Source organism: Xenopus laevis, chromosome 7L, assembly GCF_017654675.1.
Source record: "Xenopus laevis strain J_2021 chromosome 7L, Xenopus_laevis_v10.1, whole genome shotgun sequence".
NCBI classification, from domain to species: domain Eukaryota; kingdom Metazoa; phylum Chordata; class Amphibia; order Anura; family Pipidae; genus Xenopus; species Xenopus laevis.
The window spans coordinates 24,581,689-24,603,070 of NC_054383.1; the positions used below are offsets into that span (position 1 = coordinate 24,581,689).

The 21,382-nt window shown below is 39.3% G+C and overlaps 1 protein-coding gene, 1 long non-coding RNA gene and 1 pseudogene across 2 annotated transcripts in view; all 3 read right to left on the reverse strand.

Annotated features, from left to right (window-relative positions):
- Positions 1–7,027, reverse strand: part of wbp1l.L (WW domain binding protein 1 like L homeolog) — a 96,223-nt gene extending 89,196 nt beyond the window's left edge. The window contains exon 1 of the mRNA XM_041568683.1: positions 6,790–7,027. Within this exon, the coding sequence (XP_041424617.1) occupies positions 6,790–6,849 (60 nt within the window). The 5' untranslated portion in view covers positions 6,850–7,027. The remainder of the gene's footprint in view (positions 1–6,789) is intronic.
- LOC121395348 lies at positions 194–4,797 on the reverse strand (annotated as a pseudogene).
- Positions 7,028–16,239: 9,212 nt separating the features above from the next.
- LOC121395351 lies at positions 16,240–18,676 on the reverse strand. The gene is made up of 3 exons (XR_005962417.1): positions 18,273–18,676; positions 18,005–18,061; positions 16,240–17,901 (listed from the first exon to the last, which is right to left on the reverse strand). It is a non-coding gene; the product is annotated as an uncharacterized LOC121395351 (long non-coding RNA).
- Positions 18,677–21,382: the final 2,706 nt, after the last annotated feature.

Below are 21,382 nucleotides of genomic sequence, written 5' to 3' on the forward strand. Positions count from 1 at the left end.
TTGTATTCAGGCCTCTCCTATTTATATTCCAGTCTCTTATTCAAATCCGTGCATGGTTGCTAGTTCTAATTACCCTAGCAACCATGCACTGTTTTGAACAAAAGATTGATGAAATTGCAGACTGGAGAGGTGCCGAATAAAAAGCTACATAACTCATAAAAAATGAAAACCAATTGCAAACTCTCTCACAATATATTTCCCTTTAAGAGTACCTTGGATGACTTCTTGAAAAAGAAAGTATGGGTATATATGTGCACTGGTGAATACATTGGTCAATATTTCTATACATTTCTAAAAAAAAAAAAAACCCAAAAGCTCAATTTTACATACTTAGTGTACAAGTTTAGTCCTACAGCTGTAGCCAACGCTGTACTTGTGGCAGTCACGTAAAACACACCAATCTGACTACAGGGGAATAAGAGACATAGCTGTAAAGCACAATTCTAATCTAAAAATCCATTAGACATAAAACAGAATCAATGCCTTTGGGTCATTATACCTGCACGAGGTGCCACATGGGTGCCATACTGTACATTTTTATTTTACTATAGTGCTTACACATCAAAATATTGGCAGTATGTAGTCAAAAAGAAAGTATTATGCCTTATAAAGGTTATACTGGGATTTTCTAATTGCTGAAGACACTGCAATATTCTGAGCATTTACCATTAGCCTGAAGGCCACACCTGTTTAGCCTGTATGTTCCATAGAACTACTATAAAGCCTGGAGGACCATCAGCTCTGTGACCTTCTGATGTGTATATATATATATATATATATATATATATATATATATATATATATATATATATATATATATATATATATATATATATATAGTCACTATAAAAGCACAAGGCCGAAAGCTTTTCAACAGGTCATGAAACTCCGAGGTTACTTCTAATATCCTCATATTTTCCAACAAGGGGTACTTTATTTATTATAATACACAAGTGTTAGTGAGTCATGTGACAAAAATAACAAATATGTGTATTATATCAAAATAATTAAAAATAATTTCCTTTTTCTCTGTAATAAAAAAAAAAAAAAAAAAAGTACAAGAGTACCTTGTACTTGATCCAAACTAAGATATAATTAATCCTTATTGGAGGCAAAACCAGCCTATTGGGTTTATTTTATTTCTAGTTGACTTATAATATGAAGATCCAAATTACGGAATGATCCATTATCTGGAAACCCCCAGGTACTGAGCAATCTGGATAACAGGTCCCATACCTGTACTCTCAGAATCATTGTGTTGCTTTGTTGTTTCTACGCACAGCAGTAACACTTACGTGAGAGTGATTGGAGACGCTGCGTTTCTGTTTGTATAGTTCACCAAAGCATTGAACGACTGGTTGACCCACTGCCAAAACACCACCGCCGGCACAGTTCTGACAAATGTAATCCAAAGAACAAAGTTATAATGGCAATAGACAAGCTAATTGAAAGCACAAGGTAGAAAGGTTCTACTAACTTTAAGTATTACACCTGAGCAGGGTGCAGATTAAATAGATGACTACATTAAATATGACATTGCTATTTCACGGAAAAACCATTTCCATTACTAGAAATGTATTTTGCCCTTATTAAAAGTATAGTCAACCCCATACCCTGCCCTTGTGCAAACAAAAGTATATGTGCGCTGTATAATATCACTATTACTTATGGATCTTTATTATAGGCAGGATCACTGTAGTGCCAACAGCTAAAGGATAAACCAGACGGGCCACATTCTAGCATATCAAGAACCACACTAACCCAGATGTGATTTAAGATTCCTACCCATTACTCATACCAGTCGGCTCCACGCTTCCTACCCATTCCATATTCCAGTCTAATCCAAGCTTCCTAACCATTCCTCATTCCAGTCTAATCCAAGCTTCCTACCCATTCCTCATTCCAGTCTAATCCAAGATTCCTATCCATTCCTCATCTCAGTATAATCCAAGCTTCATACCCATTCCTCATTCCAGTCTAATCCAAGCTTCCTATCCATTCCTCATCTCAGTATAATCCAAGCTTCATACCCATTCCTCATACCAGTCTAATTCAAGCTTCCTACCCATCCCTCATACAAATCTAATACAAGCTTCCTACCCATTCCTCATTCCAGTATAATCCAAGATTCCTACCCATTCCAAATACCAGTCTGCTCCACGCTTCCTACCTATTCCTCATACCAGTCGAATTCAAGCTTCCTATCCATTCCTCATTCCAGTCTGCTCCAAGATTCCTACCCATTCCCCTCCAACTGCAAGCTAAACTCTAAAACTATAAGCTAAAGACAGACTGTGCAATCAAACTGCAATCCACAATAATACTATTAAAATATAAATATATTAAATGACTTTAAGGTTCCATAAATTATATTTGTTTCAGCTACCTTATGGTATTGTGTGCACTATTTTTTTTAAATAAATATTTAGAAACCTCACTACTTCCTGCACTGAGTTAAATGTCAAAATATAACAAGACTGTTGCCTTTCTGCTAAAACAAGCCACGAGATTACCAGGATGTTCACTTCTCAAGACAAACAAAACAATGATATTATTTCATTTCTTTTCAGGGTAATGTCACCTCCCAGTGAACGCAAGGAACACATCCCACTGCACAAATACCCATGTGTATCAGCTTTACACTTGAAAATTAGCCCACCCAGAGCAAGCAAGAAATTTAAGAGCTTATATTGCACTGTTTACAGGCAGACACCACTGCACAACAAAAATAGCCCTACACAACCACCCCCATATGAACACAAGATGTCCAGAGGAACCAGGTGCAGATCTGTATTATGGGCAGGTCTAGTTCAGCAACATGAAGCATGCCAACAACAGTCATCTCTGAATAGAATTAAAGCACTTAGGCCAGAGAGGTATAATTATGGTAAAAGAGTTTACTGAAAACAAATTACCTTGCTGTCACCCTTGGGTTATTCTCACTAGGGTGTAGCACCTGATTAATGGGGTTGTTCACCTTTAAATTAAATTTTAGTTTGAGAGCGACATTGTGAGACAATTTGCAATTGGTTTTCATTTTTTATTATTTATTGCTTTTTGAGTTATTTAGCTTTTTACTCATCAGATCTCCAGTTTACAATTTCAGTAATCTGGTTACTAGGTTCTGATTTACCTTAGCAACCATGCATTGATTTGAATAACAGACTGGAATATGAATAGGAGAGGGTCTGAATAGAAAGATGAGTAATATAAAGTAGCAATAACAATACATTTGTAGCCTTACAGAGCATTCGATTTTAGATGGGGTCAGTGACTCCTATTTGAAAACTGTAAAGAGTCAGAAGAAAGGCAAATAATTAAAAACTTGTAAAAAAGAAAAAAGGTGGCCAATTGAAATATTGCTTAGATTTAACCATTCAATAACATACTAAAAGTAAACATAAAGGTGAACCACCCCTTTAACATGCTCATCTGTTTTCTACCAGTAGGTTAAAAGCAACCTGTAGCAAAAACATTGGGTGTCCTAATTTGTGGCCTGTACCTGTAGAACTGAAGCATGCACCCTGTAATGGCCATTCCGCCAGGGAATTGGAAAGACATTCTTCCAATCAGATTCATTTTGTCCCCGGTGTCCGGATGAAAAGCAGAATCATAAAGCTTCTTGGCATAATGCAGTTGTTCCTGGTGGCACAGAACCTGCTCTGAGAAAAAGAGATGTATGATTATCCCCAGCATACTACACACAGAGACTGCACCTAATTAGCACCTATGATACATTACAGGATGCTACGAAAAGCGCAAGGTGGGTCATGCGGGGTCAGTATGTACTATTCTTAATATGTTATTCAAATATAATTTGGACTTTTTAATTGATTATGAGTCAATGGACATATATCTTAGATAAATGGCTATTACATACAGAGACTGGATCTCAAAGGACAAAAAAAGTGTAAATCACTGAGGAGGGGGGGCTAGGCAAATGTACGGCACCCCCCAGTGATTGTAATCACTTACCCGATTCCCCATGCTGGTGCTCCTTTTAGCAGAAAACTACACCGGTCTTAAGGTGGCCATACATTATAAGATATTTCCCTAATATGCCCACCAAAGGCGATATCAGGCTAATACGACTGTTCGGCCCTAGGGCCAAACAATCAGATTACAATGAAGGGAATAGGTGCCGAGAGAACAAGGTCCGCATCAACTAGCCGTCTAAAGGACCTGAATCGGCAGCTTAAATCAACCTGGTTACAGCCACCTTTTACAAGCACCACAAAAACGGGGGGATGTCAAACATTTGTGCCCCCCATTGATTTACACTTTCTCCTTTAAAGGGGTTGTTTACCATCCATCACTTTTTTCAGTTTAGTTGGTTTCAGATAATTTCCAGAAATAAAGACTTTTTCCAATTACTTTATTTTCTATGTGTGACTGTCGCCGACCCTGTAAACTGTTCTCAGTTGATACAGTTTTTACCACTTACCTGCAGCAATCCACAAGCTGTTTTGCTCTATCCAATTCCTGTTCTGGCACAAGAGCTGTCCTGGGATCTGTAATGTTAAAGAAGTGCTTCAACCTCCCCACAAATGTACTTTGGTCCCATCGGGGAGCATCAATGTCGAATTTAGCGATCTCCGTTGCCATAGTGGTCCTTTCCTTTACCTGAAATACAAACATTCTGCAATCTTATCCAATTCTAAAACAATATTAATGAAGTGTTTGTTTCCGGCTGAAAAAGTAACTGTAGAAGAAGCAGACCCTGCTTAGTGTAGAGTCCTGCGCGGAACCAATTTCTAAGACCCGGACCCAACACCACAACCCAAACCCGTTTTAAAAGTGGGCGGGACAGAAACAAGTTTTGTAAAACTTTCAAAGGAGTAAATTATAGACAATATTACATAAGATAATTAAGATAAAAATTTTTTAGATGAGACCTGCAACTCTGCAGACCCGCGGGTATCCCCGCACCTGAAAATCCTCCCCTCATACACAACACAGTGCATGCTCACAGGGAAAGTCACCAATGTGATAACATACTGTTCCCAAATGCCTAAACAATGATAAAAGAATTGAAAAGAATTGTGTAAAACTGGCAAAGGCACATTGATGACTGATTGTCTGCCAATGCTGTGAGCAGCTAAACACATTCCCAATTAGTATTGCTGCCCACACACAGGCAAATTGGTGTGTATGGGGATGGACGACTGATTGGATTAGCCTGATTTGTGCCAAAACAGATCTGTGTGTATATGGCCAGCTTCAGATCAACGTCCAATCACACACAACTGACCTAGCCAGGCTACTACCCATGTTGCAATAGATGACCTTCACCCAAAAATATGCTGAGGGGAGCTCTACCTGTTCCGATATGGGGCTTCCTACTGAATAACCATTGAATCCAAGGGGGAGCAATTCGCCTTATTCAGTACATTAATTAATGGTATTTGCAGACTCTGAGCCTCATTATCCAGCGCAGGATTCTCCATTATCAGGGCAGTTCCTTGGAAACAGCAGAATAAGGCATTGGGGCACAATATTCTATGACTAGATACTTATGAGCAAGCTCACGTCACAGGTCATTATAAGTGAAGAGCTGCAGTGCTATTATACAAAGGATTCTTTTTGTTCCAACTTGCAGACCCAGTAAACCACACAAAGACCAATGGTCTCTAAAACAATATACAGACACGCAGATCCAAACATGCTGTCCTTGCACGATGACATGTAGATCTGAACACACATTCACTCTTAAACATATACAGACACCTACAGGCCTCACCAGCTACGAGGAAGGAAAAAATATACTGGACTGAGAAAAAGGGGACCTAAAGGCTTTCAATTAATTTGTATTTTTTTCAGTTATTTTATTTAAAGCAGGCATGTACAAAGTGTGGGCCGTTTTCAAATTTACACCGGCCCTCAGCCTCCGTCATGAAATTAATAATAATGAGGCCCCCCAGCACAGTGAGATCAGGAATCCCATAGCAGTAATATTAAGGCACATTAGTGAAATGATCTGCCACTTGTCTATACTGCTGCCCGTGTGCTGAAGGTGTTAGCAATAGACACACACTGGCACATAGAGACGCGCCGTTTTCCACATGTCTTTAGGGCTGAAAGTGTCAATAGACGTACTGACATGACAGTTTATGCGTATTTACGCCTGGCTGTTCTTTTTTAAAAACGCCACGTCTGGCCTTGCCCTACAAATGCTAAAGAGATAAAGCATTATGAAAAATAAAATTTCTTAAAAAAGGAAAATAAACCTCAGGGCACAGATGCCAATCACTGCACTTGTTTTCCCCTTTTTGACTAACAAGTTATACATGTAAATATGAAGATTGTAACTTACAGAAAGTGCTTAATAGAAAGAGTTAAAGGGAGGCACATTGTAAAACAAGTGGAAAGCATCGGGCTGAACAATAATGATCAGCACAGCAATAAAACGCAAATATATATTTGTATTTCAATAATAATAGATATTTAGAAGTCAGTCAGCAAGTAACCAGCACCATCGTATTTGCTCAAGTCACATGGCCACACAAAGGTAAGTGCCCCCTTGCCCTCTATACTGGTAACTGTCACTTCATGACAACTTTAATAAAAAACAGAAAAAAAGGCAAAAGGAAAACAGGATGAAGTGACTGCAGAGGAAGACAGACTTGTCTTTGGAAAAACTACAACTTCCTACATCCCCTATTGGGAAAGGGCACTCAGAGTTGCAGCTGTAGCACAACAAGCTTCACAAGGGGTTGCCCACTGCTACTGTACAGGAATGTGACAGACACCTGGCCACCATATCTCACTCTTATTGTTTCCTTTACTCACCGGGGACTCTACGCTGCCAGAGGTGCTGCTGGGAACGACCTGTGACAGCAAAAGAGTCATCTTGCCGCTGTGTTCCCTTCCTCCTCTCAGCACCCAGTCCCTTCCCTTGTGCCTCTCCGACAGGAACACGGCTCCTGTACCAGGCACACAGGCAAGCTCCAACAAGCCCACCTATCTTGAAGGGAGAACGACCAGACCACGCCTACCGGGAGCAGTCATTGGCCTTTTTTTTAAAAAGTTCACAAAGACCCTGTAGCTGATAGGCTGCTGCCGGCATTGGAAGTCGCCGATGATTGGTTACAAGTGCATCGGAATCTGACAGCCATGTTGAGAGAGGCTGCTTGCTGCGCAAACTGTGACCTCTTTTCATAAACAAGTTGAGTTTCGACGGGGCGGGATTGGTTTCTGATTACAATTTGCCTGCGACAGGGGACACAGTGAAACAAGGCCTTTGTATTATAAACATAACTTTCTGTTGTTCTTCTCCAGTCAAGGAGACAATGGACTGTAATAAAACAATGCCCCCAGTAGAATGAGGCCTTTGCACGGATACAGTTAGTGCGAGGGTTTTCTTTTGGGCCTTCTGGGGATCTGTAGTTCAGAAGCGGCTGGAGAGCCGCAGGTTAAAGTTTCTGTCCTACAGCTGCAGCCAATGCAATGACTGTCAGTCAGCGTGAGTGAGGCCAAAACAGCAGGTTAGGCTGCACCAGGTCCCTGGGCGTAGACGGCTTGTTTTCTTGTAGAAATCAGCTGACTTGGTTTAAAGGGACAGGATGTGGGAAGTCTTGTGCTCTCCGGAGTTTGTGTTGCTTTATGTAAGATTTCTCTTGATAAACTCTGTTGTCTCCGCTTCCAGCTTTGGTTTCAAGGCTTGGAGAATATATAGATTATAATAAAATATTTTATTAGATACTATCTTCATGCCATACATCATGGATGTTCAATCAGGTGCCCTCCAGCTCTTGTTTACCTGACACTCAAGGATCAAGCATTCTGGGAGTTGAGGTTATTTAATGATCAGCAGGTTTCATGTTCAATGTCCCTGAATTATTTAACCCCCCCCCCAAACCTTAGATATGGGTCCCAGATAATTTAATTCCGACCTTGACTTCTGATAGCAGTAAGGCTATCAGACCAGAATATACAGTTACTTTCTCAATCTGTCCAGTTATTAAAGGAGACATTTAGTTTAAAAAATAAGAACGTATCAGTGTATTATTGTCACGGTTGGCACCCTAAATTCAGAACCGATGCTAAGCACCCTGTTCTCGGCTCTTGCTTGCGCCTTTCACCTCGGGAGGAGCCCTCGGCTAATTGGATGCCGCCAGGTCTTATAAAGAGAGGTGCAAAGTGAGGGGTTCTGAACAGTGGCGTAACTAGATGTTGCTTACTGGGCCCCCCTGCAGCCGCAGGGTCTGCTTCCTCTGTAGTTACGCCCCTGGTTCTGAACAAGCTAAGGGGCACAACTGTAAAGCAGAGTCTTTTGGGCAGACGGTCACGTTACAAGGCGTAGGCAGAATCGTAGTCAGATCAGGCCGGGTCGGGGCAGGCAGAATACAAAACAGAGTCAGGCAGGCAAGGGTCAAACCAGGAGATCAATCAGTAGGGATATAGAGTAAGCAAAGTCGGATATCAGGCAGGGGTCAGGATACAGATGTCAGAATCATCAAAAAGCCAGGCAGGGGTCACAACAGGAATCAGAATACAGAAAGCACAAAGCTCAGAAGCACCAGGAACAAACTCCTATAACGGGCAAAGTCCTGTAGCCCTAATTAGCTTTTTATACTTTTCAAATTTCACCCTCTTCAGGATTTGCAGGCGTGCCGACGTGATTACGCCTGCGCCTTTAAATCTCGAAGAGGCGCGTCCTAAGAGACCGGCACCTGCAGCAAGGAAGCTTGGCGTGGCAGGCGTCCCCGCCGTTCCCCCACTAGACCACCATGGTGAGTTTTTGTTACAATTATACTCATTTAGATATAGAAGAATTGTGCTTTAAAAAGTAGTGTTTGAGGCTGATTTATTGAATATTAATGCAAAAACTTTAATAATCCCTCCCTTCTCTTCCACTTCCTGCTCCCTGAATTCCCACGCTGTGCAGGGGAGACGGCGGCGCTCCGCACACTGCACTGTAGGACAGGAACCAATCAGCAGCTAGCAGGACCTGATAGGAAACTGAAGCCTGTCTGTGCTTGTGCGACAAGTCAAGAGGACATAATTTGCATAGAAAAAGCTCTACCTTTCCTGTTTCAGAATGAAACACTTTAAGGTTTTTATAACTGCATCTTGAATTGAACAAATTATACTTTGTAATATTATAAATACTAATGAATGAGTTTATGTTGAAGATCGCAAGTGCAATACGAATCCTCACTGCTCAGCTCCACCAGCTGACTTCATTTGTACAATATAATTCAGTGTACAAGGCTCTCTGGAATTTAACAGATCAAGTAATTTAAAAAAAAAAAAACAGGTTTAATAATAATAGGCAATGAAAAACTGTATAAAATTCCTGAGATATTTTCAGCGACATCAGTTGTAGATAATATACAAACATACACAGATAGTTGTATATAGTAGTCTCTGGCATATTTTAGTTGAATGCCATTCAAAGGGATCCTGTGCATATTCTGATGAAAACATAACTTGTTTGATGGGTAATTATAATGTAACATATGTATTTTCTTCCTTATAGCAAAAATGATTCAGATACTGTGTGGTATCATTCAACATTTTTTGTTAAATAGTATTAAGAATAGGTCTCCATTTTTAAATATACAGGTATAGGACCTGTTATCCACAATGCTCGGGACCTGGGGTTTTCCGGATATTGGACCTCTCCGTAATTTGGATCTTCATACTTTAAGTCTACTAAAAACCCAATAGGCTGGTTATGCTTCCAATAAGGATTAAGTATATCTTAGTTTTGATCAAATACAAGGTGCTGTTTTAGTATTGCAGAGATTACTATAAGTAGTGTGGCTGGGATACACAAAGTAGAGTCCAGATTTTGAAACCTGGGACCTGATGCAAAACCTGCATTTTTACCCAGATGAGACCAACCCACTGACCACCACAAACCAGAAGTGTTGCTGCTGAAAACCAGAAGTGACATCATCTGAAGCTAGCGCTTAGTCTCTCTCTGTCTCACTCTGCTTTCTCCAATTTTTCCATCGGTCTCTCTGTCTCCCTCCCCCAATTTTTTCATCAGTGTCTCTCTCTGCTTTCTCTGATATTTCCATTTTCATCTGTCTCTCTCTCTCCCTCCCCCAATTTCTCCATCTGTGTCTCTTTCTGCTTTCTCCAATTTTTGTCCATCTCCATCTCGATCTCTCTCTCCATCCGCAATTTTTCTATCAGTCTCTCTGTCTCCCTCCCCCGATTTTTTCATCAGTGTCTCTCTCTGCTTCCTCCGATTTCTTTCATCTGTCTCTCCCTCCCCCAATTTTTCCATCTGTGTTTCTCTCTGCTTTCGCCAACTTTTTACATCTCCATCTGTCTCTGTCTCCCTTCCTCAATTTTTCATATCTGATCCCTATTGTAAGCAGCAGTCCTGTCCTGCTTTATGGCAGCTGAGATTATGGCAGGTGCTCGCCTTGCCTTATGGCAGCAACGGCCCTGCCTGTATATAGAGTTGCCCTGTGGTTTTCCTCCTAAAGCTGGCACCCTAGACCCTCAATCCCGCCTTGTCACATAACATAAGACTATTGGAGAGATCCCCAGATGTAGAATTTGGTGTGTAGAATGCTTTGGCCTTGTATCTGGCAGGGTTTCTAAAACATTGGGCATAAAGCAATGGCCTTACTTGCCTTCAGGCCTGGATTTGTGGTGCGGCCACAAAGACATGGGCCTACGGCAGCAAGATTTAAGGGGCAGCATGCAGCCCAGTGGGAATCTAAGAAGCACTAGGGATGCACAGGGTCAGACTGGGGGGCCCGGGGCCCAACGGGACTGCTGTCCAGGGGCCCCCCTCCGGCCCCCCTAGTGTGACGCACAGGCTTGCTCAAATCTAATTATCTAGAGAGGGGTTCTGGCCCTGATGGGGGCCCATGAGGGTCGGGACCCCCCAGGTTCCGACACTGGGGATGCATATTCCTGTACACATAATCCCCAGTACTCTGGCGCATGTGCACAGTCACATGCAAATTATTGAAAAATATTTTGACATGCATCAATTTTGACGTGCGTCAAATTGTTTTTTGTCGCAGCAGATTTTTCACTGGCAAATTTTTGCCGCAGTTTCACAAATTAGTTTGCAGTTGGTGAAACTTGGAAATTTGCCTTGAATCCATGCCTGACATATTTATTCACCCATCACTAGTCAGCAGTAGTCCGTCTACAAACAATCCTTCCTTCTTTTGGCCGTACCTTAATCACCTTAAATGTGTATTCCTGGGATGAGTTAATAGGGCAAAGTAAAAACAAATTGCACCACTGGCATGTAAACAACTAAGCAATGCTCATTGTTACTGCTTAAATATAAAATATACAGATATCCTAAACTCAAATCCCAGTAATGACTTTATTTTGCCCCAGTAATTCATCCCAGGAATAACACAACAGTTAATAGTGCTGCTCCAGCAGAATTCTGCACTGGAATCCCTTTTTCAAAAGAGCAAATGGATTTTTTTATATTTAATTTTGAAATCTCACATAGGGCTAGACATGTCTCCCAGGTGTCCCCAGTCATGTGACTTGTGCTCTGATAAACTTCAGTCACTCTTTACTGCTGTACTGCATGTTGGAGTGATATCACCCCCCCAGCAGCCAAACAACAGAACAATGGGAAGGTAACGAGATAGCAGCTCCCTAAGATAACAGCTGCCTGGTAGATATAAGAACAGCAGTGGGGGATGTGTGCTGTAGTTTACCATGTGCTAAATTGGGAAAGTGCCTCACGAGGAAACTTCGGGCCCCCAGGCTTTTTTCATTCTAGCAGGTGGAAGGCAGCAGAAGGCAGTTCAGGGAGATTAGTCACCACCAAAGAAGAGGAGATTTGTCGCCGGACGACTAACCCCCCCCCGAATCTGCCTGTGTGTCCTGACCCAAAATCCATTTGCCTCTTCTCTCTGCGGTACTGTGGTATGAAGAGGTGAACAATGTAGAGTCTGAGTCTCAGTGTGATCAAAGCTGTGATTTATAGGTGTGAACAAAACAGGGATTTATAGCCTGAATGTGAGGTGGAACAATGCAGGGGCCAGTTAATCTCAGTACCAGCACAATGTAAATTCTACACAACGTACAGACACAGCAGCCAGACTTTAATGGGGGCCATACCAGGGGTCAGTTGGATAGCATTGTTCTAAGTGCATCTGACCTTGGTTGCCAAAGACAGCTCATTTGCATTTGAAACAACAAGGGTTTAATGGCAGAGACACACTCTCAGAATCGGGGGGAGATTTAGTCGCACAGCACTTGGATCGCTTCGTTTTTCGAAGTCGCCAAAAGCTTCCACGGAAAACAAAGTGCTCCGAGTGCTATCCCACTGGCAATTTACATAGCCGACGGGAAGGCAGGGGAAAGCAGTTCGGGGAGATTAGTTGACCAAAGAAGAAGAGATTTGACGCTTGGCGATTAATCTCCCCAAATCTGAGCGTGTGTCTCTGCCCTAATAAAGTAAAAAGGTTCACACCTAGGACATTTGTTGTAGGAAAGGGTAGAGAATAGTGATGGGCGAATCTGTCTTGATTCGCTTTGCCGCAAAATTCACAAAGCGGTGTAAAAAATGCAAAACAGTGAAAAATTCGCGAAAAGCATTTGATGTAAATGGGCGTCAAAATAATTTTGATGCAGAACAATTTTGACCCGAGCTAAAATTTTTATACGCATGACTATTTTGTCCAAATGCATTAAAGGGGTTGTTCACCTTTGAGATAACTGTTAGTATGATGTAGAGAGTGATATTCTGAGACAATTTGCAACTGGTTTTCATTTTTTATTATTTGCAGTTTTAGAGTTATTTAGCTTTTTATTCAGAAGCTCTCCAGTTTGCAGTTTCAGCAATCTGGTTGCTATGGTCCTTATTCCCCTAGCAACCATGCACTGATTTGAATATGAGACTGTTGTATGAATAGGAGAGACCTGAATAGAAAGACGAGTAATAAAAAGTAGCAACAACAATACACTTGTAGCCTTACAGAACATTTGTTTTTAGATGGAGTCAGTGATCCCTATTTGAAAGCTGGAAAGAGTCAGACTAAGAAAGCAAATAATTAAAAAAAATATAAACAAAATAATGAAGACCAATTGAAAAGTTGCCTAGAATTGGCCATTCTATAACATTCTTATGGTTATGGAGTGCTAATTCCTGCATTCTTTACCATTGGGCTCTGTAGCCTAATGGGTTAGGTATTGGTTTTTGAAACAGAGGGTCATGACTTCAAGACCTATAGCTAATTTCATGCAAAATGATTTACATACCCTAAAATTTCATATTCAATATTATATGTCATTAAACATAAATATTAAACACTAAAAACTGTTTTATAGCATATAATATTGAATTTGACATTTTAGGGAATGTAAATAATTTTGCATAAAGTCAGCTAAAGGTCTTGAACTCATGACCCTCTGTTTCAAAATCCAATACCTAAACCATTAGGCTACAAAACCCAATGTTAAATAGTGTAGGAATTAGCACTCCATAACCATGTCAGAGTTGAACACAACCTAAGTGACAAAACGATTTTGCAAATCATCCAGACTGTGGCACACAATAGTAACAGAAGTTGGAGGAATATTTTGCCAAGTTTCCCAGACCGAAATCAATACATTTATGTGATTTACTTTTCTGCATACGAAGCAGTTTGCCGATGTCAAGTTCTTCCTATTAAGGGCTAAGTGTACCATGCGCCACCTGGTGTTCATTTTCAGTAATGCAGTTGAATGACATTTTTTTTGTTCGTCAAGGCAACGTGAGGAACTGCATATAGCGCACATAGCGCGTCAGGTCCGGACTGAGAATTAAAATAGGCCCTGGCATTTCAGGTACACAGAGGCCCAATGAGCTCACATAGAGGCCCAAATCGCCCCCACCAGCCCACTAAATAGTGACTTTCTATGGTACCTTATAGCAGCCCCTCTGGCATTTGCCAGAACCCACAGATTGCCAGTCCGGGCCTGTAGCGCGTGTATCCCATTTAGTTACAGCGCGCCAGACACACAAACCAGGCTGGCTCTATCTGTATAGTACAGCTTCTTCTCTATGGTCAGTGAGCCCTAATGAACATTGTCTGTCACTTCAAACCTATTGTCCTTCATGACTTGTCTCATATTTTAGGAATTTTCTTCCCGACCCTAAGATGTTTATATCTCCTATATCAATGAAATAACGATCTACTGACATTCACACTAAAGTTCCCACTACCTCTGCAGTCACACTCCCGTCTCTTACACCTACAGCCACTACTCAACTAAAAAGAACAGTTTCAATAAACCGAAAAACATTTTATTAATGCATTCTTAATATGGACAAAATCGTCTTCTGCTCTTAGGCCAGCTCCATTTTTGATGATAAGATTTTTCAGGCCTGCAACATTTTATTAATGCGTTTTTAAGTGGATGAAATCGTCTTCTGCTCTTAGGCCGGCAACATTTTTGCTGTTCAGATCTTTCAGGCCCTGCAACATTTTAATGCGTTCTTAATATGGACGAAATGGTCTTTTGCTCTTAGGCCGGCTCCATTTTTGCTTGTAAGATCTTTCAGGCCCTGCAACATTTTATCAATGCGTTCTTAATATGGATGAAATCGTCTTTTGCTCTTAGGCCGGCAACATTTTTGTTGTAAAGATCTTTCAGGCCCTGCAACATTTTATTAATGCGTTCTTAATATGGACGAAATCGTCTTTTGCTCTTAGGCCGGCTCCATTTTTGCTGTTAAGATCTTTCAGGCCCTGTAACATTTTATCAATGCGTTCTTAATATGGACGAAATCGTCTTTTTCTCTTAGGCCGGCTCCATTTTTGCAGGTAACATCCTTCAGGCCCTGTAACATTTTATCAATGCGTTCTTAATATGGACGAAAACTTCTTCTGCTCTTATGCCGGCTCCATTTTTGCAGGTAAGATCTTTTAGGCCCTGAAACTTTTTATGAATGTGTTCTTAATATGGACGAAATCGTGTTCTGCCCTTAGGCTGGCTCCATTTTCGCTGGTAACATCTTTCAGGCCCTGCAACATAAAATACATTGCTTATAGTAAATACAAACAACTTCAGGCATAATATTTATTTACTACATGGTTGCTTCACATCTCCCCATACTTCTTGTCTTCTTTTCACCCTCCCTTTATACCTCCACATAACAGATCACAAACCCATATGTATTATAAGGAATAATGTTCCTCTTCTCCAAAAATATGATATAATATGGTAATATGATATATTGACATAAATATACTTTATATTATTACAGAACCCTTTGGTGCCTTTGAATATCATAGAGGACACTTACTCATTTCTATTCTGACTTGAATAGTTGGCTTGTTCCAAGTAAAGAATCCTAAAAGGAAAAATAACAGTTAGGGCATAATACACATTCTAATAACTAGTCTGTTTTATTTTCATATAATTCAGAAGAGGCATGAATATGTTGTTAATGATATCCTCATAAATGGTGCTGAGTTATATCATCAGCTATAATCAGCACTTAATGATAAAAAAATTTGTCATGTGACTTACTAAAATTTGCGTACAGGTATGAGACCTATTATCCAGAATGCTTGGGACCCAGGGTGTTCCAGATAATGGATCTTTCTATAATTTAGACCTTCATACCTTAAGTCTACTAGAAAATCATGTATTGATATTGATATTGATTTTAAATATTGATTTTAATTAACATTTATTAAACCCAATAGGCTGGGTTTGCCTCCATTAAGGATTAATTATATCTTAGTTTTGATCAAGTACAAGCTACTGTTTTATTATTACAGAGAAAAAGGAAATCATTTTAAAAAATTTGTATAAAAAGGTGTCTATGTGAGATGGATTTCCTGTAATTTGGAGCTTCCTAGGTAACAGGTTTTCAGATAACGGATCTGTATTATAAAAAATAATGAGGATATTAATTGTCATTTTGGGGTTCTATTCCTTTAAAATAGATATAGACAAAAACATTGTACCATTGTTTACGCATGCTTGCTTGTCTTTCTTCCATCTGCAAGTGTGATTTCGAGGGGCTGAGAAAGAAAGAAATGATAGTTTCAGTAAAAATCCCAAAATAATGATAAAATGGGAATAAAGTTTATAACCATTCCATTGATCTAAACAAGGGTGTTGCCCTACTGTGTTAGATATAATCTGGTATTGTGTAAAGTAGATGCAATCATTAACATGGGGCTACATTTTTTGCCCTCTAGATTGCCCTAAATATCTGCTATCCACATATAAAATTCAAGATATCAGGGCTTCCTAATATCATACTAATTTAAGTTTCACAGACCAACATATAGAACATTCATGGTAACTATTTCTTCTGCTTCACATTAACCCTTAAAACACAAAAAACGTAAAATATCTCACCATGGTTCCAAGAATGTTGCCTCTCTCTCTTCCACTTTGGGGGGAAATCTTCAAAGGCTAAAAATCACAAGATAGTAATGTATTGTGAATAAATGTTATTTCTGCATATAGCTTGATTTATGCACGTTGTGTCCAAGAACATTATAGTATCAACTGGTACAGGCATGGGAATTCTTGGGACCTGGGGTTTTGTGGATATATTATTATATAGCATGTTTTTCCTTCACCCTGCAGAGCTTACATTCCCATTTCTCAATTAATAGTATATGCTCTCTAGGGCTTTATCAAGTTTATCTACCCCTGTATTATTGGCTTGAACCTCATGGAAACACAGGGACAGCATATAATCCCTGTACAGAGAGTAGTAGTCAGTAGTTACATAGTCAGAGTCAAGACAAGGATTATAGTGCTGCAAGTCAACAATTCCAATCCCAATACCACCAGTTCCAACAGTTATGTGTATAGGACGGGGTCATAGAGCATTAACGTCCATAATATTGAAACGTCAAGCTTTCAAATGTTTTTAGATTCTTGAAAGAAAGTGAACTGTGAATTATTAACAGCCAACAACTTACTTATTTTTCTCCTTTTAGCCATCTCGCCTCTTTCATCCATATTCTTAGCCATCTCGCCTCTTTCATCCATTTTCTTTTTCATGCCGCCTCTTTCATTCATATTTTTAGGCATTTTGCCTCTTTCGTCCTTTGTTTTAGGCATGCCGCCTCTTTCTTCTATATTGATATTGTCTAGAAGACAAAGAAGATAAATATATATATATATGTATATTTATAGAAATACAATGACCTATCTAAGCTGAGCAATAGAGTAAAGCTTGAACTGCCACACACTCTAGGGTCACTATTATAAAAAGCTAATTAACATGAGTGTAATCATGCTTGGGCGCAAAACCCCAAAAAACAAATGATAACATACAGACTACCTACAGAAGATTTTAGGGATCAAACGCATAACCCTCAAATCTAGTAATAGCAATCAATGTGGTGCTATGTAGCAGTCAGTGTCATTGTTAACAGAATATCTTCTATAATATGATGTATTTTACAACTATGGGGTCATTTACTATGCAGAATGCAGTGTGCAAACAAAAATGCCACAATCGGCCACTTTTTTGCGCTTTGCACACTGTGTTCTGCCTTAACGGAATGGCCACAGGCCTCAACACTCTGGTTAATATGGGGAGGGCACTTCTTTGCAGGACTGGATATACTTGTAACTACAGAATGATACTTGTATAAATCTATTAATCCCTAACTTTGTTATGTGGCAAGAGAAGGCCCTGACCTTAAAGTCAAGCTTAAAACAATCTAAATAGTAAAAAATGTAAAGACTAACTAAAAGCTTACCCATTTTTCTTTTTCTGTTGACAGGCCCATAGTCTGCTTTGGTGGTATCTAGTAGGAAAATATAGATATAATTAATTTTATGAGCTCAGTACACTTGGCATATAATATAAATATCATTATGTACATGGAAGGGTATAATAATGGTATAACTTACCAGCAGTTGGGCGACGTGACTCATCTTTTTTCCACCTTGGGGTGACATTGACAGGCCCATTGTCTGCTTTGGTGGTATCTAGTAGGAAAATATAGATATTAATTTTATGAGCTCAATGTACTTGGCATATAATATAAATATCATTATGTACATGGAAGGGTATAATAATGGTATAACTTACCAGCAGTTGGGCGCTCTAACTCTCCTTCTTTCAAAGTTGGCATGACATTTTGTTTGACTGAATAAAAAGAAATATTTTTCATAAAAATCATAGGATAATGATAAAATTGGAATTATAGTTGTAAAGCTAAACATCTAACAGGGTATAGTGTCAATGTTATAGGCACATGGGCAGTGAATTTGAATGCAATTCCCATTACAGCTCACTGGGGTACCACAAGCCTACACTGACATTGTCCCTATAGACAGATCAATGAAATTCCACTTACCAAAAACAAAAGTTGGGCGCCGCAACTTGGGCTTCCACAGTCGAGTGGTGTTCTGCAAGACTGGGAAAACATATTTATTATAAAGATCATATTATAATGATAAACGAGAGAAATATTATTTTATATAAACACAACGTAATTTGTATTTCTTTCACCCTCATTCAGATTATCTGGCCAGGATCCCAGGACAACCAATCAGATCACTAGCAGCCAGTTGAAAAAGGATTGGTTGCTATGGGTTAATGCCAGGGTGCAAATTTGCCCAATATTAATTAATGATAAACATAGGGCCAAAAGCACTTGATGGAAGGGCAGCCTGGTGGCGCTTTAAGATGATATTTAGGGTGTCTATCTGCTGTTTTTTTAATTGGTCAAAGTGCAGCTTATGGGATAATTAGGACTAATTTGACACTTCTGGATATTCTTGATATTCTTGTTATAAGGGAAAGGGGATGTGAAACTAAAAATTTCAAAACCCACATTTACATTTGAAAAAAAAAAATCTTACTGATGGTTTTCTTTTCAACAGCCCCTTTGTCTTCTGATTTAGCGGAATCTAGAATGGAGAAATGTACAGAGATACTTTAACCTTTATAAACTCAGCACATAAAATACAAAGAGGGTTATGAGATATTAGAAGCAAATATTACTCTAGTTCTTATCACCTATAGCAACCAACAAACAGGTTGAATTTACTTGTCACACGTTTACCAGAAAACATCTCCTTGGATGCTGTTGTTTACTGCACTTGTGCAAGCTTTGTGCCTTTTATTACATATGGGGGGGGGGAATATAGACACATTTATATGAATATAAGGCCAATGATTTGAGAGGAAACTTCTTCCTGACCTTTCTCCACCTAATGTCCCAGACCCACTAGAGTCAGTTTAATTGTTGGCTTGAAGGGATGATTTTAAGGGACAAAGTTGAAAACAAGGAACAGGTTATATGAAAATGATGAGATAATGATCAAAAGGGAATAAATGTTATTTATGTATTCGAATTCACTAAGCACTGTAATCTCAATCCATTCGAGTTTTCCAGTGTCCCACATTGGCTGGGGCAAGCGCATAAACAGTACAGAACTCTAAAATCACTAAAGTGCACATGTGTCCCTACTAGAAGTCACACCAGGGACACCTGGGAAGAAGAAGAAGATGGTGGCCTAGCACTTAGTGAACATTAACTAAAGCTTATGTGCCAGCCAGGGGTAATAGGTAGGTGACTAAATTCACAGAAGTACTTAACAACTTGGCACCTCTCAGTAATAGTAATTATGAAAGTATTAATAGCCAAAGCTTACCATTGTTGCCTTTTGTTGGAAGGACATCTGCTTTCTCCATATCGATGTTATCTAGAAGATAGAAATGTATAAAAAGTCAATGCTGTTTAGAAGCTGAACACACATGACAAAAACTACCATCATACAATAAATACATACAGCATCAATGGTATATATAGAGAACCATGGGCAAGGGGGAAAATGTAAACCCTATACATACTACAGACAGGGAGGTGCAAAACTTAGGGGTATATTTATCAAAGAGTGAAGTTAATAGTGAAGTTCCGCCACTAGAGTGAAATTCCGCCACTTCCCATTCATTTCTATCGGGTTTTTTAAAGGCGTATTAATCAAAGGGTGAAATTTCACTTTCACCCATTGATAAATACGCCTTTCAATATCCCATAGAAATGAATGGAGAGCTGCGGAATTTCACTCTAGTGGCGGAACTTCACTCTTTGATAAATTTACCCCTTTGACACAACCCCATATGCATAGGCCCCAATACATGTAACTATTTCAATAAATGGCATTTGAATAGTCCAAAACTACAAATGAACCCACAGAACTCTTTCCTCATCAACTGGATCGTATGCTAAAGGATTAGACGAGCAAAGCACAATACATTAAATTATGTTTGGCTTTTTCTTATTTTTAATAAAGATTCATACCTGTCTCAACTTCCTGCTCTTTTTCTAGAATCAGATCTTTAACAGATCCCGAGCTCCTAACTGAGGCTGGGTCTAAAAAAGAAAAAGTGAAAGAAAGGGTAAGTTCTCCTTATGTCTAACTATGCCTTTGTATAAAACATTTATATATACTTGTACAGGTATGGGACCTTATCCAGAACGCTCCGGACCTGGGGTGTTCCAGATAATGGATCTTTCTGTAATTTGGAACTTCATATATAAAGTCTACTAGAAAATCATGTGAACATTACATAAACCCAATAGGCTGGTTTTGCTTCCAATAAGGATTAATTATATCTTAGTTTGTATTAAGTGCAAGCTACAGATTTATTGTTACAGAGTAAAATAAAATCATTGTTAAAAATATGGATTATTTGGAAAAAATGGAGTCTGTGGGAGATGGACTTTCAATAATTTGTATCTTTCTGGATAACGGATCCTATACCTATATATGTATAAATGTAGATATAATTATACCTGATTTCTCATCATTCTCCTCCTCTTTCACTTTTGAATCTAGGAGATCCATTTCTGGTCTCTTGTCCTTTGCTGATAAAAAAAGAGAGAAGGAAGGGTTGGTTTTCCTTTGATCTGACACCATATCAGCCACAGAGCCAATCATAGTATTGAAACTGAAGCCATACAAATCTATATAAAGCTCTTTTCAGCAAATAATATTATGATTTCTACCTGATGATTCTCTTTCTGCCTTATCTCCATCCCGAGACCTCCAAGACATTATCAATGGGGCTTGATCTGTCAAGGAAAAGTTGAATAAAAGATTTTTAGTTGAATAAAAGTATGTTTATCTAAATTATTGGGGAAAAACTCCGGATAAGAGATCCCATAATTGTATCTATAAATATAGATATAATTATACCTGAGTTTTTATCATTCTCCTCTTCTTCCACCTTCGAATTTGGGACATCAAGTTTAGGTCTCCAGTCCTTTGCTGATAAAAAAAGGAGAAGGAAGGGTTAGCTCTCATTAGGTCTAACAGCATATCAGCCACAAAAGAAATAGGAAAAAATCTTGAATATGAAGCCATACAAGTCTATACAAAGCAATTTTCATCAAATAATATTATGATTTCTACCTGATGGTTTTATTCCTTCTGCCTCCTCTCCATTCTGAAGGTC